A 22569-nucleotide genomic window follows, 5' to 3' on the forward strand; every position below is an offset into this window, starting at 1 on the left:
TCGTCACCAAGGTTTACTCGATAGGCACTAAGTCGCATAGTCGCCAGGGTTTACTTAATAGGCACGAAGTCACATCGTCACCAAGGTTTACTCGATAGGCACTAAGTCGCATAGTCGCCAGGGTTTATCTAACGGTAGGTGCCAACTCCATAGTCACCAACTATCCCATCTACCCTTGTTCTACCCAAAATTTTTGTAGATATAAATACTCACACAGTTTAAATCATTTAACACTTGTATAAAACATCAATTCCATGCCTATTTCAAAATAGACAAATAATATATAACACATAGCACGTATTTCATAGCTAATACTTTATATTTATGTGTTAGAAGAAAGTAACCACACACTGACACATATAAACAACAATATATATACACATAACATGTATTTTATAAAATACTTCATATCTATGTGTAAGATGAAAGTGACTATACACTCACTTGATCAGAAGATGATCGGACACCACTACGGCTCTAAGAGTAGATATTCTTCGGTGAAACCGGGATCACTTCACACACCGGGTTTCTCGCGGGCAGAGCTTCGGCTCGGAAAATCTTTTCTTCTCAGGATCTTCGGGCTTCGGGACTTACTTCGGGTCTCGGGGTTGATACCGGGGCTTCGGGGGGTTAAAATAGGGCTTAGAGGGTGTATCGGGAGTGGGAGAGAAGGGATGGAGCAACCGTAGTTGGCTGGCCCTTCAAATCTATTTATAGGGCAAATTTGGCCCTTGCCACGTCGTGGGCTTGGTCGTCATTGCATGCGTCATCACAAGTTGCATCTGGGGGACTTCCGGAGGTGTCAGGAGACTTGCCACGTCGTGGTCTCTGACAGTTTTGGGGTTTCGCGCCCCGAACTTCAGAAATTCATAACTTTCGCATACGAACTCCGTTTTTGACGTTCTTTATATCTCCGCGAAGGTGAGATTATGCTCTACAACTCTCGTTTAGACTCCATTGGCTAATTTCGACTTTATTTTTAATATATTATAATTATATTACATATATATTATTTTTAGTAGGCCGGGACAGGAAAACTCCGTTATAAACTCATAACTCCTTCATCTGAACTCCGTTTTCGTCTGTCTTTTTATCGTTGGACTACCATCGATGAGATCTTCAATTCTCATTTATATTGTTTTGGATAAATATCGCTCTAACGTAAATTCACTATTTACATCGCGCTGTGTCGTGCCGGTTCTGTTGCGAAACTTCGACAGGTCATAACTTCTTCGTTATAACTCGGATTTCGGCGTTCTTTATATGCACGAAAACCTTGAGACATATACTACAACTTGTTTAAGATTAATCCTTCTAAATAATATTCCATCAAAAAGTCATTTTTGATGCTTATTGTCTCTAAATTGACTAGCCCTAATCTACGGGCGTTACATGCTACCCTTGTGCCAACAAAACAATATGCGGGGAACCTGCCCAAGTGCAGCAGATGCAACTACCATCACCACGGTAATTGCCGCGAGATGCACTGTAAGAACTGTGACAGGAAAGGGCACACTGCCCATTTCTATAAGGCACCAGCGCGACCAGTCAATCAAGTTCCTGGTACTGGGATAAGGTAGGCATGTTATGGGTGTGGAGAAACTGGGCACTTCAAGAGGGACTGCCCCAAGGAAAGGAATGTTGGCGGCGTTGGGAGAGTGCTGGCGATAGGTCAAAATGAAGCAAAAGCTGACCCAACGGTGGTTATGGGTACGTTTCTCCTCAACAACATTTATGCATGCATACTCTTTGACTGCGGTGCGGAGAGAAGTTTTGTGAGTCATAAATTCAAACACCTACTTAATCAAAGACCCCAACCACTCAATAAAATATTCACTGTAGAAATGGCTAACGGTAAAACAGAAAGCGCAAGCGATATGTATGTAGGGTGCACATTAAACTTAAACGAACAATTATTTCAAATCGACCTTATGCCCATTTCGATAAGAAGTTTTGATGTAATCATCGGTATGGACTGGTTAAGTCTTCACCATGCCGATATTCTTCGTCACGAAAAGGCCGTTCGTCTCAATCTGCCCAACGGCGAAACTCTTGTCATATATGGAGACAAACCTAGTTCAAATTTACAAATCATCTCCTGTGTTAAGGCACAAAAATATCTTCGCAAGGAATACCATGCCTTTCTAGCCCATGTAGTAGACCAAAAACAAGAACCAAAGAACATTAAAGACATTCCGAAAGTCTACAACTTCCCAGACATTTTCCCAAAAGATCTTCCAGGAATTCCACCAGAACGCCAAGTCGAGCTCAGAATCGACTTAATCCCTGGGGCTACTCCAGTAGCAAAGTCGTCTTACCGACTAGCCCCAACCGAGATGCAAGAACTGTCCAGTCAATTAAACGAACTACTAAGCAAGGGCTTCATCAGACCGAGTTACTCACCATGGGGAGCACCAGTCCTATTCGTGAAAAAGAAGGACAGATCTTTTCGCATGTGCATCGATTACCGGGAGCTGAACAAACTCACGATCTGTTCGACCAACTACAGGGAGCGAGCTACTTCTCAAAGATCGATCTAAGATCTGGCTATCACTAACTGCGAGTACTGGAAAGAGACATCCCCAAAACGGCCTTCCGGACACGCTATGGTCACTACGAGTTTGTAGTAATGCCCTTCGGATTGACAAATGCTCCAGCGGTCTTCATGGACTTGATGAACCGAGTATTTCGTCCCTTCCAGGATAAATTCGTGATCATGTTTATAGATGATATACTCATCTATTCAAGAAGCCAGGAAGAACACAGCCAACACCTCCGCCAAGTTTTGGAAACATCGAGGGTAGAGAAGCCATACGTAAAATTTTCAAAGTGCGAATTCTGGATTCGGGAAGTGGATTTCTTAGGACATGTAGTAAGAAAGGAGGGGATACACATGGATCCTTCTAAGGTCAAGGCAATAGAGAGTTGGACGAATCCAAGAACCCCTACAGAAATCTGACAATTTTTGGGACATGTCGGGTATTACTGAAGGTTCATACAGAACTTTTCAAAGGTTGCCAAGCCACTCACCACCCAAACTCAGAAGAATGTGACCTTCGACTGGGGAGAAAAACAAGACATCGCGTTTTAGACACTAAAGCGAGCCTTATGTAGTGCGCCCATCCTAACCTTGCCAAAAGGAACAGAGGACTTCGTGGTCTATTACGATGCATCAAACCAAGGACTCGGGTGTGTCCTGATGCAACGAGGGAAGGTCATCGCCTACGCCTCAAGGCAACTAAAGACGCACAAAGTGAACTACACGACGCACGATCTTGAACTAGGAGCAGTCGTCTTCGCTCTAAAGATATGGAGGCACTATCTCTATGGCACGAAATGTACGATCTTCACCGATCATAAAAGCCCCCAGCATATCTTCAACCAGAAAGAACTCAACATGAGACAAAGATGGTGGGTAGAACTACTAAATGATTATGAATGCGAAATTCGATATCATCCCGGAAAGGCCAACGTGGTGGCCGATGCACTCAGCCGGAAGGAATACTCGGGCCGCAGAGTGAAGTATTTAACCATGACAATCCATTCACACCTGTCCACGCAAATCAAGGAAGCCCAAATAGAAGCCTTAACATCTGAAAATGTGGTAGGGGAAGCCTTAAGGGGAATGGATAAGAATCTTGAAGTAAAAAATGATGGAGTTCATTACTTCATGGATCGGATCTGGACGCCGAAGTTTGGCGGATTCAGAGAAGTCGTCATGAATGAAGCCCATAAGACACGATACTCCATACTCCCCGACTCCAATAAGATGTATCTCGACCTCAAGAAATCGTACTGGTGGCCGAATATGAAAGCCGAAATTGCTACCTATGTGAGTAAATGTCTGACGTGCGCCAAGGTCAAGGTAGAATACCAAAAGCCCTCATGATTATTGCAACAACCAGAAATACCCGAATGGAAGTGGGAATGTATAACCATGGATTTCATAACCAAACTACCCAGAACGGCAAACGGACTGGACACCATCTGGGTGATCGTCGACAGGTTAACTAAATCAACGCACTTCCTACCAATCAAAGAGACGGATAAATTGGAGAAACTAACTAGGACATACCTCAAAGAGATTGTACGACTGCATGGTGTGCCCATATCCATTATCTCGGACCGAGATAGTAGATTCACCTCAAGGTTCTGGCAGTCGCTACAAAAAGCTCTAGGAACAAGACTAGACATGAGTACCGCATATCACCCACAAACTGACGGCCAGAGTGAGAGAACCATACAAACCCTAGAGGATATGTTGAGGTCTTGCGTAATCGATTTTGGCAAAGCATGGGATGCCCATCTACCCTTGGTCGAGTTCTCGTACAACAATAGCTACCACACTAGTATCAAGGCTACCCCGTTCGAAGCCCTCTACGGCCGAAAATGCAGGTCACCTCTATGCTGGGCCGAAGTGGGGGACACTCAACTAGAAAAAGGACAAGCAACAGACAACACACTCACTGGACCAGAAATCATAATGGAAAATATGGAGAAAATTGTTCAGATCTGGGAACGTCTGAAAGCGTCAAGGGACAGACAAAAGAGTTACGCGGATAAAAGACGGAAACCCTTGGAATTCCATGTTGGAGATCGAGTCCTACTAAAAGTCTTGCCCTAGAAGGGGTTAATACGTTTCGGAAAGCGTGGGAAACTGAACCCAAGATACATCGGACCATTCGAGATCCTTGTCAGGATCGGTCCAGTGGCTTACAAACTTCGATTACCTCAGGAGCTCCACAACGTACACCCTACCTTTCACGTATCAAACCTAAAGAAGTACTTGTCCGATGAGACCCTTGTCATCCCTCTAGATGAAATTGCAATAAATGAGAATCTCCAATTCGTAGAAGAACCAATAGAGATCATGGATAGGGAAATAAAAAGGACTAAACAAAGCCGCATACCTATTGTAAAGATCCGCTGGAACGCCAAGTGAGGACCTGAATACACCTGGGAACGCGACGATCAGATGAAACAAAAGTACCCGCATCTTTTTCCTAATCTGTAAACTCTATCTTAGATTAAATTTTGTGACGAAATTCCCCTAACGGGTGGATGATGTGACAACCCTATATTTTCCAAAAGCGATGTAACACTCAAAAGTCAAATACAACGAAAAGTATTTGGAATCAACGAAATTAACCTCAAAAATAAAGTGTTCAAATATCTAAATTGGGATGCATCAAATATTAGATATCGTGCCAAGGTTTCCAAAAACATAAAGAACATTCGAAACCGAGTTATATTGAAGAAATTATAACCACTCGAATATTTACGACACACCGTTAAAACATTATTTAACGTAAAAAGTGAAATTACAATAAAATGCATTTTAGCCTTAAGTATCTAAACAAAAGTTGTAGAGTTCGTTAAACTGTAAACGTACATAAAAAGATCACCCAAATTGGACCTCGTATGAAGAAGTTACGAATTTTCTACGATTCGTAACAGTAGTAGAGAGCTAAAAACTCGAATTGAAGATCGGGCGTTATTTAGCTATCACAACCTAAACGAAAGTTGAAGGTCTCCACAATATGAGTAAAATGATAAAAAGACAAATGAAAACCGACGTCGAATAAAGAAGCTATGAATTTTTAACGGACTTTAGCAGTCCCGGCCTATTAAAAACATATCATTAAAAATAAAGTCAAAACTAGCCGACGGAGTCTAAATGAAAGTTGTAGAGCATAATCTCACCTACGCGTGGATATAAAGAACGCGAAAAATGGAGCCCGTACGCGAATGTTACGGAATTTAGAAGACGAAAGCCAGGATTACGCCCAATGTAATGTAGGAGTACGCCCAACATACTCAGGTGCAGGGTCGAGTCCCATCGGCTGCAGCTCTACGCCTAGCTAGAATTGAGTCGTAAGCCATGACGCAAAGTTACGCCCAGCGTACTCCGGTGGTACGCCCAGTGTATTCGACTTTCCAGCACTATAAATAGAAGGCATGAGCTACGGGTTTTAGCACACCTTCTCAAACTCCCACATACTCTCTCATACTTTCAAGCACCAGAAGCTGTCCCGACGCCCTCGGTTTCCGCACCCGAGCCCCCGACGAAGATTCTACGCTACCGAGATCCCCGAAGAGCTCGAAGACGCAGCTTTCCGTGGTTGAAGTTCTGCTCGACTCTAGCCCCACTCTCTTCAAACCAAACAAGTGAGTTCATACCCCTACCTTTCAAGTCTTTTCATGTTTTAGGGGGGGAAATACAAGTACAATACAAGTAAAAGTATCGTTTTATAAACATAAATGTAACATCTATCTTATTGATTATCGATACCAACATCTTTACGTATAAAGGGCTAGTATATCATCAAGTTATTTTCACCAAATGGAACATACTTTCTGAAAAACTATAATGGGTATAGTTAGCAAGTTATTCATACATTTTTACGTATACATCTTGAAAAACGAAATACTTTCAAATGAAGTAAAGTCTTTCTTATCGTAAATCTATTTATACTAAGCGATGTGAGATATTCAAACTTCAACGTACTCTTATGTATGCATTTCAAGTCCTGTATTATATACCATAATCTCTTGGAGGGAGAGCGTGATACTTGTGTATAGATCTATACGGGATTGACAACCTCGCACGTAAACTATTAGCTACAGTTAGACCGGCAGGTCTGGGGTGACAAATGTCATTACACTACAACACCTGAAGAATGTTGTTACAGACAGTCTGTGTCAATAGTATGGTTATACGACTCACACGAAAGTATAAAAAAAGTTTGATTTATGAGATTCATATATGCATTCAGTATTTACATTATTTTGGAACACAAAGTTTATCTTTATCATTCAAGTACGAAAAATACTAACGCACCCCAAATTTTGGGAACTTTTCAAACTATATATAGAAAATATTGGATTTTCTGAAAACCACGTTCATCGATTTTTCTACCAAAAGGACATACTTTTCAATACAAAACACTTATGAACTCACCAACTTAATTGTTGACACTTTTTCGAAACCACTTGTATTTCTCAGGGAATCAGTAATACAGGTAACCACCAGCTTTTGAAGAAGGAACGCTAAGGACGTTTATTATTAAACATGTATATCATCATATTGTAATATTCTTTTGCAAATATGTATAACGCAACAATGTACGTTTTTATTATATATATGATGGTTGTGTTACTTTCTTTACAATATTCAATTGTTGTGATACTACGTGAAGTCATCCACCCCCGAATGTTTCCGTCATTCTGGTTTGGGGGTGTGACAATATACTAAGTCATCATCGCTCACCTGTAAGGATCCTTAGTTTTTATATGAATGATGTGTTTTATTCGGATAAGGGAATAATTTATGATTTTGTCTTGAATTGTCAAAATTTTAGTGAAAATTCGATGCTTAATTATTCTTGTTAGGAGATGTACCAAAAATCCTAGCAGGGTTCCTTATTGCTTCATCATGTCCTATTTCTAAACTCCTCCTACTCCTCCACCATTCTTGTCTGTTGGACAATCTCTCTTGAAATGTCCCATTTCACCACATATATAACATACTGGACTTACTCCAACATTGGGGGTTGGAGGGATAAATTTTGCCGAAGTCCTACAAAAGCGAGTGATGTGTTCCTTCTTGTTGCACCTATTGCAATGCAACTCCCGACAGACTACATAATGATGGTAGTTAAACTTGCTGTAGTGTGGGAGGTTTCCTAAATATGGTGTTGTAGGTGTTGAGGTAGTAGGGCCAGTAGGGGTAGGGACTGCTACAACTTGTTGCCTTTTGGTAGGCCCTTGAGTCGAACTGCCCCCTTTTTCGTTCCAGAACTTTCGTTTCATGTTCTCAGGTTTGTGGGTTGGGGTATCCTTGTGGATATGCACTCGTTGATTTCCTTGGTTGTTACTACGGTTTGAATTGTATACACCATTTCCATTTTCATCAGCGTTATTTCCATTGAGATGTGCCATGACAGCTGTGACCGCAACTTGAAAAGTAGCGGAGTCTATCTGTAGAAATGGTGTTTCTTCGATTGGCCGGTTATTTCCATGTGAAGACATGATTCTGTAACATAATGTGAAACGAGTTCATAAATAATTATGGTTGTTGCTAGTTGTACTCTATCTATTTATATATACATATCAATTTCTTGTTTTTCTGTACAATTCTCAATGTTTCGACTTACATCCCTATGATGTATTTCTGGTAGAGAGTAGAAATAGGTATTGTATCAAAGTTAAGTTTAACAAAATAGAGTATAGATACTGAAATCTTAAGTTGATTGGGTTTCATGGGTTTTAGAAGGAAGTATCTCTCTTGATTTAACTGTCGCTAGTTGTGACGAAAGGTACGGTAAACTTCACACATAGTGTGAGTAGTGTAGTCACTAAGTCACTAAGTTATATTAGTTTCTTAGTTATTAGTGTGACGCATACGGTGCACTCTAGTTTGTTCCTGATAGGGTAAGGTTTGTTAATGATTTATCTAGTGCCTTTCTCTTCGTCCGACCCTTTCTTGGAATCCTCTTCGTGAACCCTCTTTTGGTTCCACCTCGACTTTTCTGTTGGCTGTTTGCGATGTCTAGGAGTGTCGTTTGTGCGAGAATGGGAGCGTCTAAAGAATCTATGAGATTAATAAAACATTTCGTATTAAAAATAATTTTTTTTTGGGGGGGGGGGGGGGGGGGTGATCCTTATCGGGTCCTTCTATGATCATGTAGTGTATACAGATTATATATATAACCAATATCAAATAGACCTTCGAATAAGTGATCCTACTCTAAGTTCACAACCAAACAAGCAACAGGAAGTAGAGTGAAGATCACAAATTCTAAGTCTATAAAATCTCAAGTATATATAACCTTAATATATACACTCAGTAATTATAGACCTACCAGTAAGGGTCTTTTAGTTTTCACATAGGTCATTTATAGTACCTAAAATACTCCTATAGTATTTTAATTGCATGTTTGATTCTAGAGCTTCTTGGTATACGAGGTAGATAAGTTTTTAGACTTTTTTTTTATTGTATAGTATCATAAAATACACCTATAGTATTTTAAACTTTATGTTTGGTTCTAGTATTCCTTTGTATATAGGGTTGGTAAGTTTTAGACTTGTTGCAACACCACTATCACTCCCAAACACATATTGGTCGTATCTCAAATAAATATAGATGACCAGGTTATATTTATCCGAGATATGATTACATAACTGTCTAGGTTTGACTGTAGTGTCCAACATCCAAATACTTTTGTTTTATTCTTTTTGTGATACTTGTTCTAGTATATATATATATATATATATATATATATATATATATATATATATATATATATATGCACTTGTGATACTTGTTCTTCTTGTGATACTTGTTCTAGTATGTATGTATGTATGTATATATATATATATATATATATATATATATATATATATATATATATATATATGCACTTATGTATACTTTTATAAAAAAATTTGTTATATTTTAAAAGTATAATTCTTGGTCAGAGTGTTTTTGTCCCATTGTATTTATAGTTGTATATCTTTTATGGGTTGATATACTTAATTCACTATAAACAATGCTCCGATACCAATCTGTCACACCCCCAAACCATAACAGTGGAAACGTTTAGGGGCGGAGGACGTCATGTACAGTATCACAACATTTTTATAATAGTAATCAAAGCAACAACAATCATTGTATTGATAATATATAATTTACATTGTGCTCAAAACATTGCCTGATTTACATTAAAACTATAGCGAAAGATAAGACGTAATACTACTATTCTCCGTCTTTGTAACGCCTGAGAGGGTATTGTCTACTAACTTTCCTGAGAATACAAGTTGTTTGAAAAAGTGTCAACATTAAAGTTGGTGAGTTCATAAACATTTTTGTTATAGAAAGTATATTCTTTGTTCTTTGGAAAAGTTTGTGTGTTCCTCCAGAAAATACTATATTTTCTCAGTAAGAAGTGTGACCATACTAGTTCCTTCTATGATTACTTAGTTTATACTAGCTATCTATAAACTAATATCAAATGGACAGTTGAATGTCTGGATTTGCCCTAAGCCCACAACCAAACAAGGAACAGGAAGTAAGACGAAAATCACATATTCCGCTGCCTATCAGATATTATTTATATATAACATTGATGTATAAACTAAGGAACTATATAATTAACAATTAAGGGTCCTTTAAGTTATATAAGTTTGTAAATAAGTGTTCAACCTTTTGTAAATATATTCCTAGTTCCACTTTCTCTATTGTAAAACATGGTTTTTAGTAAATAATCGTATTTGTTTTCAGAAAGTTGAATTGTAAACTGTTTGCTTTTAAAATAATGACATTTATCCTAGAAAATCCTATGTTTTCCATAAAATCGAATTGTAGTCTTCAAACATTCCAAGACCGAAAATTACAAGTATATATGCCATACTTAGTTAATAACATGTAGTTTTATTTGTGAATAAAACCATTTGAAGAACTGGGTATTTACGTAAAATAAGCGTACTATCGATTTCACGTAAAAATAACGTATTGTTGTTTATCATGTGACTTTTCATAACTGTGCTATTAATGAATTTCTTGCCTCGACGTTCTTCATGCGTCGAAAAGATATGACATTTGTCACCCGTAACCTGCCAGTCGTGCTGTAGCTAACAGCCAGGGTGCGGGATCATCAGTCCTGTATAGATCTATACACAAGTATCACGCTCTCCAGGAAGAGACTCTGGTTATAAAACGCTACTTCCATGGATACCTTTGGTAGGTACGATCAAGACGAATGACTCACAAATTCCAACGAGATACGTGTTTTGTTAATGAAAATATTCATGCATGAAATTGTTACCCATTTCATCATATTTAATATGTATATAAAACTAACCGTATTTTTTATATAATAGTTTCTTTAACCTGAAGGATAAAATAATGTGAATATTTCTTAAACTATACCTATTATAGTTTAAAAGGTATTGTTTCGTTGAAAATGATAACCGTTTCGTTTTAACGTATTTTACATATAACCGTTTGTAATTTGCTGATAACGTTATGTCGCATGTTTTATATTCGTAAGTAAAAGATACTTAAATGTAATAAAACATAAAATAATGGTTTGTATTTCAACACAAGTTTGTTCTGTTTTACTTGTATTCCCCCCCCCCCCCCCTAAAACTTGGAAAAAGTTATGAAAATGTAGGGTTATGAACTCACCTTATGTGTGGTCGCAATTTAGATAACGAGCTAAAATGGTGACTTCGAGCTAGTATACGAGAAGGATGTCGTAATCCTAATGGTATTTAAACACATAATAATGTGTGAATAAAATGATAATATAGATGTAAGTTTTGTATAAACACTAAATAAATGAAGAATACATACCAATTTACAACTAGTTTGAAGATCTCTTGGGGGCTTAATTGCACTTAAGATGAAGGAAATGGGTATTGCTTTTTGAGAGAGAATTGTAGAAAATGTTTACTGGAAGTGTAAATGAATCCTAAATTGTATCTTATATATGTTGCATGAGATAAGGTTTGCATTGGTATGTGTAACTTATCGTATTGGGAAAACAAATCACAGGTCAAGTGGCTAAAATATCTAGATATTATATGGGGTTCTCGGTCTAGTTTACACTATATTTAAAAGAGATTTTGGTCCTATATCTATTATGTTTTCGGCCCTAATGGACTTGGTTTTGAGATTTCGGTCATGGTGACCGAAAACCTAATGTTTCATGAGCTACAACCGAAAACACTGATGTACTTTGATTCCTTGGACCGAATACTCTTAGCTTCTTACATTATTTGACTGAAAACTACTAAATGCTTAATTCCTAGGCCAAAATCTCAAGTATGGTGGGTTATAATATGGTTCTAAGTTTAATCTTTTGACTTATTTTAACTTATACTAACATAATTCAACACGTGTTTCAATCTACACTTAGTTATAGCTTATAAAGATGCTCTTAAGGTTATAGATCACCTAATGCTTCAATGATTACAATGTGATTTCACTTGTACTAGGTTAGGGTTTAGACCTTGCTGGCTCTAAAATTTTCGGATTGTGACAACCTCCTTTATAAACAACTAAAAGGCTTTACCTCTGGCCTTTAGGGCGTTAGCCCCTTCCTTGGTGGCCATCTGTAACCTGAAGAGTAGTAAGGTCTGGTGCTTGCACTGGCCTAAAAGTAAGCAATGGGCAGTTGGCCTTCACGTGGACAACCGGATCACAATGATAACGAACTAGAGTGCTCTGTTATGGGGGTTGCTACTCTTGTCTACAATCTCTAGTAAAGTGGCCCTCCCTGGAACACTTGTGGCACCTAATCCTTGATCGACATAAACCCTCATGCACCTTGACACAAGTACGAGTTCTGGCCTCCAGATCGGGAATCAGTGGAATTAAACCACTTAGTTGTAGGCTAAGTCTGACTTGGGGTATACATCTTCTTTCTCGCATGAGTCTCAATCTTAATCTCTCTCCTCCGAGTAAAGGATTGTCGCTCTGCTAGTCACCGATACTGCAGAGTCGACACAAACTGCCAGATATCAGTCTTAAGCATGCTCAAGTATCGAGTCATCTGAACCTGCTCTGAATAAGCATACTCATGGCATAAAAGGGCTCTCTTCGTAAAAAATTTCAATGCGAACCTCACCTTCTGGTTCTCAGGACAAGAATACGTGTAAAAACACCCATCAACATCTGATATCTATCTCATGGCTACAATTTGGTCCTTGACCCTGTTGAACTCTAGGGGCTTCGTGTTAATGAACTCCTGGTACCGCACAGACCCTCATCCCTAAAGTCCTACAACGACGATGGTTGCAGTAGTTGCGACGACAACATCCTCAGTGACGACAACACAACGCTCGTCAAACATCTTAATCATAATGGTCTTGATAAACACGAACACCTTTGCGATCGCCGTTATGACAACCAAATTCACATGAGTAGTGATCAACTCACGAATCTCGTCATCACTTAATCCTGGCCTCTCCAGACCATCAACACTAGAACCGGTACCTGTCGTAACCACCATACCGAAAATGAACCATAAACACATTAGAAATTCACATTATACCATAATACAGTACTCAACTATTTATTTCCCGAAACTTGTGACTTCCTTGAAACACGTAGGGATCTTGTGATTCCAATAGTATGGGCCCATACTACCTTCCACAGCTAACCATATCTGTCTCGAAGGATCTTCATGAAATTCCTGGATCACTAGGCCCAAAACAACTAGGTTACACATACATCCTACACTTACTCTCTCAAGAGTAACTAATAATTCCCCACTTTCGGTAGCACTTTAGCAATCCCACGACCAACTCACGAAACCTGCACTAGCATTATGGTCTCCTTGTGTATGCTGATCATACATTATGCCAGATTCGATAGAAAGTCAAAAAATTGATTCTACCTTAATCCCACAACCAGACAAGGAATAGGAAATATGGCTAAATCAAGCATTCACATGCTATAAAATCCTATTTATATGTAATCTTGATGCATACACTTAGCAACAACATCAGTAATGTCAGTTTCATATAGTATAAACAAGAAATCCCTAGGATATCAGGAACCACAAATTAGACAAATCTATCATGCAATTCCAGAAGATCCCTAGCCTATGAGCTAGCATGTAGTTCTAACACTTTAACATATCACCAATATAGATATAACAAGTGTAGGTATCTTGGGGAATAACTTTCTCTTGAGCTCTAACTAACTGTACACATTGATCCTTCCTCTTAAAATTTTATGTTTATAAAAATGTTGTGAAAAAATCTTCTATCGATCCATATTTTGAGTCTAGAATCACATGGATGTTCATACAGATCCCTCAAACCAGGCTATGATGCTAACTTATAACATCCGAGAAACCATAGTAAAAATTTTCATTTTCAAAAAGGGGATAAACCATTTTCCATAAACCATAAGTCATAAAAATATTATTTCACAACCATATTATAAAACAAGAGTATCAAAACATAATATATCTCAATACATGTTAGCCTCTCGATGAAGTGTATATTCAATCCTTCGCCTTCCTCCGATCCTCTAAAGTACCTGAAACATTTAAATCAACAACTGGAAGCTAAAGCTTGGTAAGTTCCCCAAAATACCCCACACAATAATAAACATACAATGCATGCACACATGAGCCTACAATCTGATTGGATCGCCTCGCAAGGCCTACAGTACACCTGGACCGCTCTCCTAAGCCTACGACATATAGCTGGACCACTCTCCTGATCCTACAACTCGAGGCTAGACCACTTTCCTTGGGCATAAAGTATCAACTGGACTGCCCGAGTATCTTGGCCTACAACAAAGAGCAGAACGCCTCAACTCAACCACAATATGTCGATATATGCAAACAAATAATATCAAACCAACATATGAAATCATAATAGATCTACTAGACTAACAGATCACTACAACATAACAACATCCTATACTCAAGGATACATACTGCAGTACAAAGTATAATGAGAAAACTCACCTCGTAGGCTAGTAGAAAACAACACAGCTCTCACGAAGCAAACAAGTGTGTTACAATCCACCTATACAAAAATCAGAGGTATATCCTCAATCTACAGTCTAAAACCCTCATGTTGACCAAAATTCAATGTGGTAAAAAAGTTAACAGTCAAAATCAACTCAGCTGGCTGCCACATCGTGGTTGAGCATCTGCCACGTCATGGCAGTCTCACGACAAAAAAGTTGCTAGAATCCCCTTCACCACGACATGGTGGGCATGTCGCCACAACGTGTGAACTGCTGTTAGATAGCTTAATAGATTAATCCCTTAATCCATTAAGCCACTCACTCATCTCTTACAGAAGGCTTCCTTACACCCAAATATTTCATAAAAATCATTGCTTTATAGACATGCATGTCCAATGCATGTCTTAAACTCTAGTTAGGCCAAATATACAGAAAATGAGGTCAAAACCTCATGCATGCGACCAAAACTCTATTAAACTCCAGACCTAAAACATGAAACCATAAAGGGGACCTCAAGGATCCATAAAGTTGCCAACTTTATGGAATCCATCCACTCAAACCACCTTGAATATGAAGAAAAGTGGATTAAAAGCTTAGATCTAGAAGAATGGCACATAAATGTAGAAGCCTGAGGACTTACAAAAGTCCATAATATATGCAAGAATGAGAGGAAGATATTTGCTTGCTGGATCTAAGCACCAAGGACACATTCTTCTTCAAAACCACCAAAAACAACCAAAAAGCTTCAAGAGGCCAACAATGGAGGTTAGGGTTTGATCTAGGTCAAGAGGGAGTGATGGAGGCCGAGGGTAAGCAAACCCTAGCCATTACATCCCTTAATATGGCTCAAAACCCAGTAAATTAAGGTTAAGCACGCTGGCCTCCACCATGTCGTGACCAAGACCTTGCCACGTCGTGGTGGACACTATATGTGCGTTCCTTCTTAGCCAATGCCACATCATGATGTTTCCCTCCACCATGTCGTGGCCACCCCAAAACCCACATCCCACATTTGAAGACTTTAAATTGCCATAAATACAAAAGAAATATTTACCTGAAACTTGGTGTTACAAATCAATCTAGGGATGATAAGCAATACCCAAATACAACTTTTTTCCAAGTTCTTATGGCATACTCCTAAAAAGTGTGAAATGAAATGGCTATCTTTATATGATACAATACATAAAGAAGGTACACCATATCTTCTCACTACCTCTTTAACATAAAATTTTGCAAAATTTTCAAAATGCCACATTTATCTTGCTGAGAAGGAAAGCACACTCTTGGTTAATCTGTCCATAACCACCTAAATCATGTCATAAACCTTATTGTTCTTTGAACAAAAAACGATGTGTGTATGTGCAAAATCCATGATAATTTTGTTCCACTTCCATTCCGACACTTCAAGTGGTTCATCATCACCATAAGACCGTTGATGCTTAGTTTTGACCAATAAGTCAAACAAACACTAATGTATTTTACGATGTCAATTTTCATTGTTTGTCACCGATAATATGAAATCAAATCCAAATACATTTTAGAGCTTATGAGGTGTATTGAGTACCTAGATTTATGGGCATTATTTAGCAACATCTTTCTTCTATCTCTAAGCATAGGTACCCATATCCAACCCTAAATGTTTTTAATCCATGTGTGTCGTTAAAAGTCTCAAATGCACCTGATTTTCTTTTTTCAAGTTTCCCTCTTTGCTTGAATTTTCTTGTGCCTCTTTCAACACATAAACAATTGATGATACCAATTTAATTCTTAAGACTCCAACTCACTTCTTTTCCTTTACTATTTTTTACTCAAAGCGTTTGTCACTCTGTTTGCTTTACCGGTATAATTCACAATTTTTGAATTAAATTAGTGATCTACATCTATCTAGTAATTACTTGAGTTTTATTATGGGATAATGACTTAAATGGGTAACATATTTTTTGATTTGTATACATTTAGTCACTAAGTTTTTTTGTCCATATTTTCTTATTGAACTTGTTAAATTGTTCAAATAACATCCTTATGACCTGCTATCGGAGGTATAGCCGGTTTTTGGCATATTTGACACCTCCGGCGATGCTCTGGTCATCTACTCCGGTGAGTCTTCAGTGTTCATGATTTTTCCGGCGAAAATAAACACACATACTAACATATCATATATGTTTTAGATTCAAGGCTTCTATTCTCCCCTCTCTATTTCTTATATATTTCTTATGAACTCAAGATATGTGATGAACATAAACATACATACACATCAGATCAGTGTATGTGTGTTGTTCCAAAATCAAGAAAGAACACATACAGATCTGAAAATCGCTCCAATAAACCCATATTTGGTGCTCGATAAAGAACACATAAACACAAACAATTCTCGAAATCATTTGATTTCTGTGAAGAAGATGGAAACGACGAACACGCACATTGATTTTTGATTTGTGTGAAGAAGATGAACACACACACACATACCTTGAAGATCATTTGATTTCTGGAAAGAAGATGAACATACATACACACATCGTTTTTTGTTTAAGAACACACATCGATTTTTTCAAGAACTCACACATGCTTTCAAAATCGAAATGTGGGAAGAAGATGTTCAAGAACATACACATCGATTTCTAGGAAGAAGATGTTCAATCTGGGGTTTGTTTGAGAGCAAGGGAAAAAACACAGGTTTGATTTTCTTTTTATGAGCAGAAAGAAAGAGGCTCGATTTTCTTCTAGTGAACAACAAATTTATCCAAACCCATGAATGGGTTCTTCAATTTTGTTCTAGATTCGAACACATATGAGTTTTTTTTTCATTCAGATGAATTCACACGAACGATGAACACAAGAACAAACCCTAACCTTCGTTTTCATTTTTCCAGATTAGTGGGTTCTTGAATGGCTTCTTCCATTTTGTTATAGATTCAAATGTTTGTGTGTTTGTTCTTCTTTAGCTTGTGTTCTTCATTAGTCAAGTTTCTTCGTGTGTTCTTCAACAGGGGAAGGTGAGGAGATCGGGTAACGATTAATGTGTATGCACTTGAAATCTTGGTTTGTTTATGTGTGTTCATGTGTTTTTAAAAAGTGAGTTTGTGTGTTTAAATCTCTGAACCACCAGATTTGTGGTTCAACTTGATTTCTGATTTAAAATAAAGAACAATGTTCTGAAATTTTAGAGATGAAGAACAATGTCATCGGAAAAATAATGTTGGTTGGAGACTCGCCGGAAATATGACCAGAGCTACAAATATCGCCGAAGTCTGCCTAATATGTTGGAAAACCTACTCTATCAGTCATACGGATGTTTTTTTGAACAGTTAAATAAGTTCAATGAGAAATATGAACAAAAAAACCAGTGACTAAATATGTAAGAATCAAAAACTAAATTACCCTTTTAAGTCATTATCCATTTTATTATCCATTTTATTATTTGAGAGAATTCATGCAATATGATCAAACTCATTATAATGGATTGGCAGAGAGGGCGTACCTAGGTTGGGTGAACCTCTTTACATTGTTTTGCATTGGTTTAAAAAATCTGTCTCTACACATCTTCATGATTGATGGCATGTCCTTGGTGAAAACCAACCCATTCCAGTCTAATCGTTTACTAGTTGATTTATTCATATTATATCTTGTAAATCTTACCAAAGCGCCTATGATCTAGCGGTATGGAGTGACCATCTTATATGAGAGGTCTGGGGTTCAAGTCTCGATGAAGATATAGGTGGTTATTTAGAGAGGAGATTAATTAGTTTGCCGTTTAAAAAAAAATATCTTGTAAATCTTCATAGATTTATATTCTTTTTTTTTTTTTTATGAGAAACGCATCTTAATATTATTTATAACAAACTCGTTTCAGTATTGAAATACCCAGGAAAATTTTGGTAACTCCATATGAGAAATGAAAATCTACGATCATATTTGAATAATTAATATTTTTGATACTATAAGTTGATGCGACAACTAAAGCAGTTTCCATATTTGGCCATGCAAGAGAAGCTAGAAGACAAATCAGATTATATATTAGTGTTTGTTTGTCGATTTGTTGTGTGAAATTTTTTGTAAAAAATTGTACGTACTAAATGTTTAGACTTTTATTTAATAAATTCAAAAGCTGAATCTTAATCGTAATAAACAAGAAATGATAATCAAAAGACAATATCCAGTTCACAATCAAGATTTAGCAAATTAAAAAAGTAGAAACATACTTAAAATCTTATATATAAACTAAATACCCTATTTATTATTACTAAAAATTTAGGGACAACAATGAATACACCATTAACTCCTATTTGTTACCAACTATAATAATTATTCTTGTTTAATACGAAACATGATTAATTTCAACTTAGTAGAAAAAATTAAATTAATAACAATAAAAAGATATAGTCAAAATTCACAAATACTTAAATAAAAGATCACCCCTGAAAAATTACAAAGTCTGAAACCTGTCCAAGCATTTTGAAATTTGAACCATTGACTCTGGTTAAGCTGAAAACCATTTTGACTTTTGACTATGGTGTGTAAATAAGATTAAAAGGGTCACTTGATACAGAGCTCTCTCTCTCTCTCTCTCTCTCTCTCTCTCTCTCTCTCTCATGGTTGTTGATCTGTATTCATTATTGAAGGTTGGAAAAAAGTTGTCATTTCGGACGTTAGCTGTAACGCCAATTGTTTCTAGCGATCCTCTCACTGTGATCACACCCTTCTCTTTATAAATTTTACACCAAACGGTTTGATTTTTGAATTTTACACTGTTCTGTTAAATGGGTGCTTGTTATTCAACAACAGGCAACACCCGGAGACATAAAAAACAAGATGAAGGCGATGAAGATGATGATGGATGGTGGAAATCGAAGCGTGGTAGTAAGATTAATCGAACATCCGCCGATTTTAAGTTCGTGTTCGGCGGCAGTGTGGAGGAACGACTGCTCCACCATGTTCCTGGTAGGCTTTTCGGTAATGGCTCCTGCAGTATCGCCAGTTTGCATACGCAACAGGGCAAGAAAGGCACCAATCAAGACGCCATGATCGTTTGGGAGGTTTGTTTTTCGCCTTGTATTTACTGTAGCAATTCAATTCGTGACATAAGGGTTAGATTGTGAATTAGGGTTTATTAAGAAAATGATTAACAATTAGGAAATTTTATGTCAATTTGTGAGTTTTTGGTTGGAATTAAGCATGCCCTAGAGGGTGTCAGACGCCATCTGTGGACCAAAATAACTAAATAATCCCATACGCCATTAACAACACCATCATCTCTACATGAAAAGATCGATCTTTAACTTAAAAACATGTTTTTCTTTAGCTCAATGAATATGAAAATCGATAGATAACACATGCAATTAAATTATCAGCAATCTTCGTGTCTTTTGAGTTAATCTATGATCATGAGAATACTTTTGGAACATTTGTAATTCAGAAATTCAACTCAAATAGTGATGCAGTCTTCTGTGGAGTATTTGATGGACATGGGCCTTATGGTCATATGGTTGCTAAGAAAGTTCGTGACTCACTTCCTGTTCTCTTATCCACTCAATGGATGGATACCAATACCAATATCACTAACACCAATCAAATTTCTGATAATGAGAACATGAATACCAATGAAAGCATACCTGAAGAGGAACTATTTGAAGAATATTGGTGTGAACAATCAGATGTTGAAGAAAAAGAAACAATCCCAGAAAAGTATTTGCCCCTTAAAAAGTCTATACTCAAATCTTTCAAGTTAATTGACAAAGAACTCAAGAACCATCCATCTATTGACTGTTTCTGCAGTGGAACAACTGCTGTTACTATGATCAAGCAGGTGGCTTTTTTGTCCAAATCTCAAAACCCAATTTCAATAATCCACATAAAAACAATCTTTTTATTCAATTGATAAAAAATACCTAATCTTTTCAGGGTCAGGATCTTGTAATTGGAAATGTTGGTGACTCAAGAGCAGTGTTAGCAACTAGAGATGAACACAATTCATTAGTTCCAGTCCAGTTGACCGTTGACTTGAAACCTAATCTCCCAAGTAAGGTGTCCTCTTTTTTTTTTTTTTCATCATTATGTAATGTGTGTTTCTTTTCTAGACCGAATAAACTGTCTGAATGAGTTTTTTTAAACAACAACGATGTATATAACGAACTGTCCAGATTAAGTGCTTAAACCATTAAGTGAAAAAGAACACATACACATACCCAATTATTTATTTTATTTGGTTGGTGTTCAGGGGAAGCAGCTAGGATCCATCAGTTTAAAGGAAGGGTGTTTGCATTGCAAGATGAGCCAGATGTTTCACGTGTATGGCTACCAAATAGTGACTCCCCTGGTTTAGCAATGGCTAGAGCCTTCGGGGATTTCTGTTTAAAAGACTTCGGTTTAATTTCAGTCCCTGACATTTTTTATCACCGGATTACCGAAAGAGACGAATTTGTGATCCTTGCAACTGATGGTGTGAGTAGCCTTATTTTTTTCTCTCTAACTTCTCAGTAAGTCAACTAACTGAAAAATTAGCAAATCCAGCGTTACTAACTCACTTCCCCGTTACTACATGATGAGTTGGCATTATCACTTCATTAGTTGATGCCAACTCATCATGTCCCACCAAAGCGCCATGCATGGTGTTAACGGGGAAGTGGGAAGTGACCTACCACCAGGTAAAGGTTACTAAGTACTTCCTGGTTACCACATGATGAGTTGACATTATCACATCATTAGATAATGCCAACTTATCATGCCCCGCCAAAACGCCACGCGGGGTGGTAACCAGGAAGTGACCTGATGATAACATATCATCAGGTAAAGGTTACTAGGTCACTTCCCGGTTATCACATGATGAGTTGGTATTATCACATCATTAAGTGATGTCAACTCATCATGCCCCACCAAAGCGCTACGCGACAGTAGATAAGGTGGTAACTGGGAAGTGATAGACCTGAGGTAAAGGGTCAAATTTGGAAATTTGTTTAAAGGGGGGGTGAAAATGAAAATGAAAGTATGTTGTTGTTTTGAGACAGGTATGGGATGTGCTATCGAATAAGGAAGCTGTAGAGATTGTGGGTGCAGCTCCTAGCCGGTCAACTGCAGCCAGAGCACTTGTTGACTGTGCCACAAGATCATGGAAGCTCAAATACCCAACTTCTAAAACCGATGATTGTGCTGCTGTTTGCTTATTTCTTCACCAAAATCCCAAAACTGTTGCAAAAAAAACAGATACTGATGAAGCTGAAGTTGAAACTGTTGTTGATTGTAGTGAGATTGTGGTTGTTGATAATGAAAAGGTGGTTGAAAAGAGTGTTGTAGGAAGGTCGCAAAGGAGCCTGGCTGAATGCATATCCACATCAGAAGATGAAGAATGGTCAGCTCTTGAAGGTGTGACACGTGTCAATAGTTTGCTCAGTATTCCCAGATTTTTGTCAATTGATAAAAGATCGGCAAGTTGGAGGAAATCTGGTTCCAAGATTTGAAATTTTAATGCAAACAATTGCACATCGGTTTTCAGGAATAAGATCAATGTATATTTCTCTTTTCCATTTTTTTTTTGTATGTAATGTTGTTGAACAAAAAGAGAACTCTAAATTTTGTTGGTGATGCTAATTTTAGGACCAGGATCGAGATAAATACAGTTTATTTATTTTTGTTCTTTTCTCATTAATTTGGAATCCTAATAATCATTACGATCAACAATCTATAGAGTAAAAAGAACGAACATATTTTTAATCGAACACCAAAATTTAGAAAGATGATCTATTAGTCATGGGTAAATCTACAATAACATTATACAAAAAAAAAAAAAAAAAAAAAAAAAATCTATCATTTAAACATAACCGCTGACCGAAAAAGAAAGCAATCTTTTACACACAAAAAAAATAAGGTTTGTGTGTTCAAAAATGTTAGCATATCATGGTTTACATCTTTATAAGAAAGCCATCTTTTACACACAAAATCAATATGGTTTGTGTGTTCAAAAATGTTAGCATATCATGGTTTATATCTTTACAGTATCAGTGTTGTCATTCATATGGATATTGATTCGTTAATGAAGAAGTTTATGGGCACTTTTTAGTTGATTTTATCTTATTTAGGTAAGC

General features: G+C 37.4%; 1 protein-coding gene across 2 annotated transcripts; it reads left to right on the forward strand.

Annotated features, from left to right (window-relative positions):
- Positions 1 to 19011: 19011 nt before the first annotated feature.
- On the forward strand, positions 19012 to 22129 carry LOC111895547 (probable protein phosphatase 2C 66). 2 transcript variants are annotated; one of them, XM_042898033.2, is made up of 6 exons: positions 19052 to 19179; positions 19277 to 19527; positions 19908 to 20297; positions 20393 to 20510; positions 20709 to 20932; positions 21496 to 22129. In XM_042898033.2, exons 2-6 carry the CDS (start codon positions 19513 to 19515, stop codon positions 21943 to 21945), a joined length of 1197 nt encoding a protein of 398 aa, XP_042753967.1. In that variant the 5' UTR covers positions 19052 to 19179; positions 19277 to 19512; the 3' UTR covers positions 21946 to 22129. The 2 variants fall into 2 exon arrangements, with proteins under 2 accessions (XP_023747403.1, XP_042753967.1); XM_023891635.2 differs by having other exon boundaries at positions 19012 to 19527.
- Positions 22130 to 22569: the final 440 nt, after the last annotated feature.

Source organism: Lactuca sativa, chromosome 9 (assembly GCF_002870075.4).
Source record: "Lactuca sativa cultivar Salinas chromosome 9, Lsat_Salinas_v11, whole genome shotgun sequence".
NCBI lineage: Eukaryota > Viridiplantae > Streptophyta > Magnoliopsida > Asterales > Asteraceae > Lactuca > Lactuca sativa.